Consider the following 9678-nt stretch of genomic DNA (forward strand, 5'->3'; position numbering starts at 1 on the left):
TTTTCATTTTTACTCATTTTTTATTATAGAAAAGTAAGAACAATGCTCTTCTTGCCATGAGTTCAAAGCCTATAACAGGTTAGAATGTTTTTAACATTATGGATTCCTATTTGAAATCTCTAGGTTTCTTGGGACGCATGTTTGCACACTCAACAGTGCTAACATTGGGTGTCACCCTTGAAAGGATCTCTAGGCACCTGGTTGGGAATGACTGAAGTAAGGAAATACAGCTATGGCTAGAGTTCATCTCTTGCTGAATGTGTGACTCAATGGAGGCAAAACAGAAATCTCTCAAAATGAAGCTTTATAACAAACTGACTTTAATTTTAAACCATTTTGCTTAGAATCAAGTTAAAAATATTGACAACAGTCTCAGTTTGGGTTGGATTTTCTCCTAATCCGTCACTGATTTGTAGCGAGTAAAATTAAACACCAGAAGTTCTAAGAAAGAAATTATGAGAAATCAGAGGCTGCACTACAGCAGAAACCTCCAGTGCTCTTTCTGCAGCCTCGTTTAGCTCGGCTCCATTTTACAGTTGCTCAGAAGAAAAGCAGTAAAATGATAATTGCTGTGGAAAGGCATGAACTTTTATTAGGTCTAATTTACTTCACATTCACAACTGAGTGTCAGGATTTTGTATTTGTCCTGGCAATACTACGTTATTAAATAAGTCATTGTTAGGCACAAAAGGTTTTAGTTTCAATTAAAACAGTCAACTCTTGCAGCAACAGCATTAAGAATGTACTGCCTAAAGCAATTTGGGGAACAGTTTTTTCACTCACACATTAGATGCAGATTAAAGGCTTCATCCTTTCCTTCATCAAAAATGTTAGAATTTTTTTGGTTTTAATGAATCTTTCCATCTGAAATCAAGCCAAAACCTTTGCCCATACTACTCCGTTGTTAAAAGCATAAAGGTGATTAATATTAAAGTAGTATTCCAAATGCAGCGAAAACCCCACATTACTTATTTCAGTGGAATGCTACATTCATAACCATTTCCTTGGTAGTTGCCAGTGACTGGTTGAAGAAATCTGTACTGTCACAACTTCTGACATTGGTTTGACCTCCACTCTGCAACAGCAAAAGGCACTGGCATTGTACTTCCACATCAACCAGAACTTCATGTCTCAGCAGTTCAATTTTCCATATTGTTTACAATCTAGTACAAAAAAAAAAATCATGATGTAACAGCCTATTGCCAACCAAAGCAGTGCATGTCGCTAGACAATAATGATATAAAAAAATAAGCATGTTTATAGTCTTCCTACTCTTAAAACTCTTAATGGTATTAATAGTACCTAGTTTTAAAATGGCAAACAAAACTCAATTAGAAGGTGTAAGCTTCTGTGTAGGGAATATCAATGAACATAAGAATTGAGTCCTTAGGACCACTTACAAGAAGTGAGGACCCTGCCTAGGTTCAGGTCAGGTCAGGTCAGTCTGTATGACAGTAAGGCAGCTTTTTAGACCAGGAACTTGAATTTACCATGTCAAGCAACTGTACATTTCTTGGACTATAAATTATTAGTAACTGCTTTGCAGCAGCTAATTGAGGCTTTCAGCAATTTTATTATTCAGGGATAAACACCCCAGGCAAGAAGGCTCAACATCTAGGACCAGACCTGAATGATGAAACCAAATGATGTCTAGAGAGCAGCAGATACGCCCCACACCTGGCACGCCCATTTGCCCCAAATTCTTAAACCGTTCCATTTGGCAAATAGGTATTTAGGCAGTTTTTGTTTTTAAAGGCCTATTATTTATCAACAAGAATACTTGCAGCCTATAAATACAGATGGGCTGAATGCAAGGTATGGAAAATGCAAGCTATATGACTTTGCAAGTCATCCTTGTACAGGTACAAGCAGCCATTTTTTTTTTTTTTTTTTTTTAGCAGTTCCCATTCCAAACACTAACCCTTTTCTCTGCAAGAAGCTCATCTGGTTAAAGCAATTTATTTACCAAATGCTGATTAGTTGAAAAACGGACTTCAAAGCAAGAAGCACATTAAGGAAACTATTTTACTTTTTATACCATAAAAATTGTTAGAGTGGTTTATTACTTCTAAAAAAAATTGGTACCAAAGTTAGCACACAGGTTGAGGTCTTGTATAACAAGTGTCAGACCAGGGAGAGCACTACCTGATCTAAATTAACCAGCAGAAAAACTGGGCTTGTCGAATGAAAGGGCAGCTCCAGCAGACAGCCCTGTCATCTTGCGGTCTGTGAAAGCCCTTGCAGGATCAGCCCTCCTAGCAGCACAGTTAGGGCCAAGGGTAGAAAGAAAGGATGAATTGGGAAATACCTGGCCAGCTCTCCTGGTGAAAACAAGATTTGGTTTGGTTTTTATGAAGAGTGATTTTTTGTTTGTCAGTCACCTCTTGCCCTCGCACAGTGAGAAAGCAAGTGCTGCACAATCATCGCACACAGCCTTGAGGGAGGAAGAGCTAACTCTATATCAAAGAGGCAAAAAACAACTAAATGCCTTTCTCTTTGGATCTTCCCAGGGCAACAGCCACTCCTGCAAGCAGACACACCAGAAATGTGCAGGGTAAACTAACTATGAGCCAACTAAGCAGCTTGAGGCACACAGATGGAGAGAACTTCAGTTTCCCTGGCACTTTGATATACATTTACATGTGGTAATGCTGTTCAGAGGGATGAGCAATAATGGCTTTTAGGGTCAGATCCAGTACGGGACTTAGGTGCCTGGCCCCAAAACTTGAATTCCACATACAGCCACCTGCAGCTAGACACTAGGGAAATGCCAAGGACAGGGAAGGTCTTTACACCTGCATATTTTATACAGTCACTATTCCATGAAGATATAATCCTGGGAGCAAAGACTGGCAGCCAGGATGCCCCCCCTGGCTTAACCATGAGGTTGGAGCCTTAACCATGAGGCTGGAGCCTCAGGTTCCCTCTTGTGCTCATTCTTTCAGCTTAACTTGCAGTTTCTGCACAGAGACAGCTTCAATGGGAGGGGTGGGAGAGCACCTTCCCTATTTTACTGGCTGCTGAAGATGAATTTCCTTAGGTAGGGAAGTGAACAGAACCCAGGTCTCCTACTTCCTGGGGAAATGCTTAGCTGTGAAGCGTATGTGAAGGGGAAATGGCAGCATCTTCCTCCAGTCCCAGTTTAAAGGAAACTAGTTGTTGCAACATCTGTGTTTGGATGTGCACACAGAACACCTGCCTGCTCCAGCCCCCTGGGACCTAGGCAGAGGACCCCTTTCCCAATTAGGCTAAGGCACGAGCTGCTCAGCCCTGAGCCTGTGGGGAGGCAGGACCCCAAGCACCTGGAAAAATCAGGGAATGGGCACCAATGGAGCTCAGGCACTTAAGTCCATTTTTGCATTGAGTCCTTAGTGACTTCTGAAGCTCACTGTGCACGTTAGAGTGTGGACACTGTTTCGATGCAAGAGGACAGGCTCAAAACATCCTACTGAAAAGAAAATTACATCTTAGGATGCATTAGAAACATCTAATTAATATTTCATTCCAATTAAAGGCACTTCTAAGGCTACAAGACCACCATTATCTACAGTTTTAAGGTTAACAGTGCATGTTGTCCTGAAGTTAGCTTCTGTGAAATAAACGCAAGCTCACGGAATTAACAAAGATCTGAAGATGAATCATCTGCAATGGATGATTTGGGGGAGGGGGGGAACAGGAGCACACAACACCAACACATACACTAGGTGAAACAAGTCACAGAAAGCTAGCACAGAAATACATTCCTCCTAAACTTGTGTTGGGACAAGTAATTCGTTCCCATATTTCCACAACTGATATTAGCCTGTGTCCTTTACAGTCCTTCTCATTTTCTTTGATGTTTGTTTTCACCCATTTGATTTGCTAATTTGTACTGACACAAGATTCACTTCAGTCAATCAACATCTGGGAAAACAGACACTGCAAACAGAACAAAAACCTTATTAGTGACCACACCAAACCTTTGATGAGCAAGTGAAAGTTTTGCATCTTATACGAGCTGGGCCTAGAAAATACAGGAAGAAGCAGACTCTAGACAAGACGCTTACATGAGAACTGCTGGAAACAAAATTGTGCGATTTGAAGCATGATTTGCTTTGCTTTTAAATATTTGTGCAAAAACATAGGTAATATTTGTATATAAAATTATTACAGCTTCAGATGCTGCAATTAGCAGTGTTAACTTAGAGAAGACACACAATGATCTATCCCCACCCCCAATGTTTAAAGCATCATCATATCTTAGTCTTCATTTGCAAGTGTCTCAGTGGACAACCAGATTTTGGCACCACTTAAGAATTTGCTTAAAGGTGTTCCCAGAATGCTCCGTCTGCATAGGTTTCCTATAGGAGAAAAGGGGAATGAGGAGGAGAGAAAGTCTGAAGTCCCAGAAATGTCATTTAAACCACTTGATCTGAAATACATCCTGCTTTGATCCAGTTCTGAACAGTTTGCTTGCAGAGACAGGTTGCTTTTACACTGTCTAAGACTCCTGTTTAGCATGTCAACTTCGTCTACCAGCAAAGAGATTTTGTGGAAGGCAGTGATGAAGCCACCATTATTAATTTGGGCCTCTGGAACCCAGCGGAAGTAGCACAGTTTCCACAGTTTTACGTGCGTTCCAGAGAGTTGTGGTAGAATCACACCATGCAGGTCAACAGGCTTGGAAAACCAGGCTCTGAAATACTGCTCCAAGCTATTATTATGGCTGGCTGCCTGCTGAAGAGAGTCTGGTTTCAGTTTTAGTATCAGTGAGTTTCTTCTTGGAAGAAACTCTTGCTCACTGATGATCCCATTCTTTAGGGCTGGTGGGATTCCTCTCAGAGTGGAGCTGTAGTTCTTCTGCAGAAAACAAACAGATAATTTAGTGCAACAGATAACACCAGCGGCAACAGGGAGTTCTGCTCTTCTACAATGCTTCACTGGACTCCAGTGGGGACTGAGTAGGTTTCTAGCTCTCCCAATTAAATGTGGCCACCCTTAACAGCTGTACCAAGCTTGTGTGTAATCACAGCATCGCTCACATGACAAATACTTAGGCCACTCACAGCCTTATAAGATAGGCGCGTGTATATTTCAACAGTGACTTCTAAGATATTGAACAAGGGGAACAAACTGAAATCATCAAATCTCTTCTCTCTAGACAGTAAGTCCAGGCTTACATAAAGTGCACTGGAAGACATGTACCCAACAACAGAGACATGGAGAAATTCAATTTTCTTTAGGTTGGACACTATGGAATACAGCAATAAAGACAGCACTCTCACTGCTAAAATGAGGTATGAATGTATCTGGTCCAATTATGCAGATAAGCTTCTGAAAAACTACTTACAATTACTTCTACACATGACATCTTAGTATATCTCATAACTACACTCATAAAAGGCAAAGTAGTTCACTAACAAGCATCTGAATCCCAGTATTACCTTTGACCGTTTAAAAGATTTCACGGCCCCATTTTGTACGCATGGTGCACTCTTTCCAATATACAAAGGGTTGTGAAACAGCATACGATCCCTTGTTGTAAACTGTAGAGACCAGTCCCACACAGAAGGAAATTTTAGGCCTTTTTCATCACCCAGCTGGATGTTTTTGCTTATAGCAAATTCCTACAAGAAACAATAAGTAAACTGATTAAGAGCAAGATGCAGTAATTTACTTACAAAGCTGCAAGTATAAAACCCTGGATTGAGCCTACAGGGTAGCCTGGATTAAAGTGCAGATAGCTGCAGATCGTGTGCGCCAGTATTTAGACCAACACAAATATCTATTGCTGGGGAATGGAATTTAATCTTGGAGTTTCCTTGTTCTGGAGATGGCAATGTGGGGACTGGCCTAAGTTTTCCCTTGCAATAACCACATTCCTATGCTTTCTTTTTCATTTACTTTTTTTTAGGGTTGCACTGATAAAGATTTTTTTGGCCAGTACCAATGGCCAATTATTAACTAGCCATATTGGCTGATACTAATCCATTTGCTGATATGCAGCCCAGCAGCATATTGGAGAACTACGTCTAGCTGGTAAGTCTGTTGGGGGGGAAAGGACATGGGAGAGGGAGTAGGGCTGGGGCACGGGCAGGTACTACCCAGCCAGGGCAAGGTGGGTGCGGGACAGTCTTCGGCAGCTTGTCCGTGGGGTATGTGGGGGGATGGCTCCTGCTGCTGAGTGCACCCGTGTGGGAAGCACAGGGAGCGTGTGCCCCCTGGATCTGTGCGTGGGGCGAAGGCAAGCCGTCTGTCAAGGGCTGCACTGGCCTCTTCCCAGCAGGGGGAGCTGAGCTAGGGCTACACTAGGGGCCTGTGGGGGCAGGGCAGGCGGTGGCAGTGCTGGGAGTAGGACACTATGGTGAATTTTGGGGTGGCTGTAGCTCACCCCATAGCTCCCCCAACCCAGCACCACCACTGCCTGAGCTGCCCCAGCCCCCGCCCCCACCCCATCAGGAAGAGGCCAGCACACAGTCCCCAGCCACAACAGGCAGCCCGCCCTCACCCTGCACACAAATCTGGGGGGCACATGCCCCCTGTGTCTCCCCTGAAGGTACGTGCAGCAGCAGGAGCTAGCCTCCTCCATAGCCCCTGCACCCTCTGGACAAGTCACAGGTGGCTCCTGCACCTCACCCTGCCCTGGCTGAGCAGTTCCTGCTCCTGCCCCAGCCCCACTCACTCCATCACCATGGGGGCCTTGATATGCCCCCCCAACCCCTTCCTCGCTACAGACTTACCAGCTAGATGCTGCTCCCCAAGCTGCCAGGCTGCATTCCTGGCCACATGCATGCTGCAATTACTGCGTGCATGCACGCGGCATTTATTGGTGACATTTTCGGCCACATCAGCCAAAAAAAGCTGACTGCCGATAATGTCAATTTTCCTTCTGTCAGTGCCGATATGATATGGACTGATATATGAGTGCACCTCCGCTTTTTTAATGGAATATTTATTTTGTGTCACATTGTTAAGTTTTACCATGTTTTCTGAGGAAACTCTGTGCTCCCTCAATTCTTTTTTTTCTGTTCAAGTAATGGTTAGATATCTACAAGCCAAATTCTAGGTTAAGAACATTTTTATTAGAATATACTAGCATTGATTCAAAAAGTACATGTCCCAGTTAGTATCCTATCATTGTTAAACCTCCTGTCAAACCTTCCTTTCTTCCTGGAAGATGTCTCACTTGACTTGACCTCAAGGTGTGATCTGCAAAAGGCACTGACATTCCCTGTTGATTTCTTTTTGCCAGTCCAATCAAGCCTGGTCACTTTCCAAGAAGGGAGAGGAAAGGGGGCAATTTAGAAGCCAAGACCTCATTAAACTAAGGAGAAGGTAGGGGTTAAGAGAGAGAGAGGCCTGCTAGAAGCTCAGGCCTTGTTGAACCAATATTCTGCTGAAGCCTTAAGAAAGGACATGCCAGGGCCTCTAAGTTAGGCATACACTTCTCTAGATGGCTTACATGGGTGATCTTGCCTTGAGTAGGGGTTGGACTAAAGGACCTCATAGGATCCCATCCCACTCTACTTTCCTATTATTCTGTGACTAACCATGTTTCCAAAGAGAAGCAATGCAGTTACATACTAATCCTAACCCACTTTCCACATTGCAAAACTATTGCTGTAGGTCCCTGAATGTAGTCAGATGAAGGAAACAGTAACAATGCTCAGTTAGATGTATAATATTTACAGCTATCTATGATTTACAGTATGTATAAGGGTCAGTCTTATTGACATTCACCTTAAGTGACTATTTTCTTTAAAAGCTCCTGCTGTAAGTCTGGTATTTGCCAAAAAGTCCAAATGAATACAGGTGACCCTCGCCATTCATGGGGGGATATGTTCTCGTATCCCCCACAAATGACGAAATCTGCAAATAAGGCACTGCATTCATGAACGCAGTACCCCTGGTGGTGGGGGGGAAGCCTCCGGCAGTGACAGCAGGAGCTGCGGTGGGAGTGTGGCAGCAGCAAGTGTGGAGCTCCTGAGGAGCTCCTATAAGTGCATAAAGTGCATTTAAAATGCGGGTTCGGCATTCGTGAATATCTGAAACTGCAAATGCCAAACCCACAAATAACAAGAGTTTCCTGTACTACTTAATGTGGACGTTATTTCCAGAACAGTAACGAGGCTTAATTTTAGTCATTTTGAATATAAGGTAATATAGTTTATACTCACAGTGCTTTCCTTTACTCGCTGGTGTGGAGAGTTGAAAAGGAAAGTGCCAAACAGTGAGATCCGTGTACTGTCATACAATAATGTCAAGTATGTTTCAGAAAACTCAAAGGCTGCTGGGTACTGTTCAAGCAATTGCCAAACGGAATCCAGAAACATCAAGAACAACGGAGACTTGAGTGGGGGAAAAGAAAATGAAGACATTTGTTAGATTTAACATAAGCTTTCCCAAAACCATATCAACTTCTTTATATCCTCCTCAGGGCATTAAACACATATTTGTTATACTCCTAGATACAGAACAGAAGTTTGATACCATACGAAAGCACAAATAAATGATCCTATACTCAAGTTTAGTACTTTTGCCATTCTACTGATAGAAGATGCAGTTATGGGTACTGGGCAACTCAGGAAACTGTTCTGTCAATTTACATCACAAATTCTTTTTCACAGCCTAACGCAAGCAGAATCGAACAGCTGTGTTCCAATCTTAGAGCTGACATCTTTTTAAGTCCCAGAATGAGATCAGCCTTTTGACAACAGCATCTTCCTACTGGCTTATTCTGTTTGTGGTTCAGATCCTTTTCTGCAGTATTTTTGCCTAGCCAATTATCCCTGATTGTGTACCTGGGCATTTGATTTTTCCTCCTTAAGTCTAACAGTTTCTATTTATCATCATTATTAGTAAGCACATCTACTGCTTCCCCCCTCATCCACTAAGGCTGGCTACCCTGGCAAAGGAAATTAAACTGATTTGGTATGATTTATTCTAAGCAAGTTCATATGGGCTACTTCATATTGGCTCTTTCTTATTGCCTTATTATATACTAATGTATAATTCCCTTTGCCCCCCCCCCACCATCTTTCTTTGAAGGTAGACATGACCACTGCTTGACAAGGGTAAGCAATTATTTTGGCTGAAGGGCCACTTTACTTAGCAGTTGAGGGCTACCCCAGCCCCACCCCTTGACAGGTGCCCTACCCCATGGTCACCATCGTGGGACCAGAAGTCCTGCCCCTAGCCCCTGACCCTTGCTACTGGAAGTCCGTCCCCTTGCCCTAAAGTACCCTGGGGGGTGGGGGGAAAGAGAAGGGGAGAAGGTTTGCCATCTTGAAACCTGAAAAAAATCATATACTAAAAATCAAAACCAACTACTATAACATATTTTAATTTTATTTCAAAATTTGTGTGAGATTTGATTTGTGTATGTTTGTAGTGTATATAGAGGTGATTGCATAATAGCTCAAAATGAAGTATTACTCATATACTGTGTGTGGAGGGTAAGGGAGTGTATGTGGGAGGGATGGTAGATCCTGGGTGCCAAAATGTGATCTTCACCATAAAAAAAGTTGGAGACCACTGTTTTAAAGGCATTTAGTTATAGCACGGAACAAAAAAAGCTCACCGAGGGCAGGTTCCGAATCTTTACATGTATTAAGCTGTTCTTCCAGGGTTTGTCCTTGAAACTTTTCTGGCTCGGTTTGAACTATAAAATATAAGCATGTCACTAAAATTTGGTATAAA

At 42.7% G+C, this 9678-nt stretch overlaps 1 protein-coding gene across 1 annotated transcript in view; it reads right to left on the reverse strand.

The window, feature by feature from the left end:
- Window positions 1-297: 297 nt before the first annotated feature.
- The window catches only part of MTMR10 (myotubularin related protein 10), a 104196-nt gene continuing 94815 nt past the window's right edge, over window positions 298-9678 (reverse strand). Inside the window, exons 14-16 of the mRNA XM_019504351.1 lie at window positions 8157-8327; window positions 5424-5606; window positions 298-4839 (exon numbers count right to left, since the gene is read on the reverse strand). Of these exons, the coding sequence (XP_019359896.1) occupies window positions 4240-4839; window positions 5424-5606; window positions 8157-8327 (954 nt within the window). The 3' untranslated portion in view covers window positions 298-4239. The remainder of the gene's footprint in view (window positions 4840-5423; window positions 5607-8156; window positions 8328-9678) is intronic.

This window comes from Gavialis gangeticus, unplaced genomic scaffold, assembly GCF_001723915.1.
Source record: "Gavialis gangeticus isolate Ggan-Ray unplaced genomic scaffold, GavGan_comp1, whole genome shotgun sequence".
NCBI classification, from domain to species: Eukaryota; Metazoa; Chordata; order Crocodylia; family Gavialidae; genus Gavialis; species Gavialis gangeticus.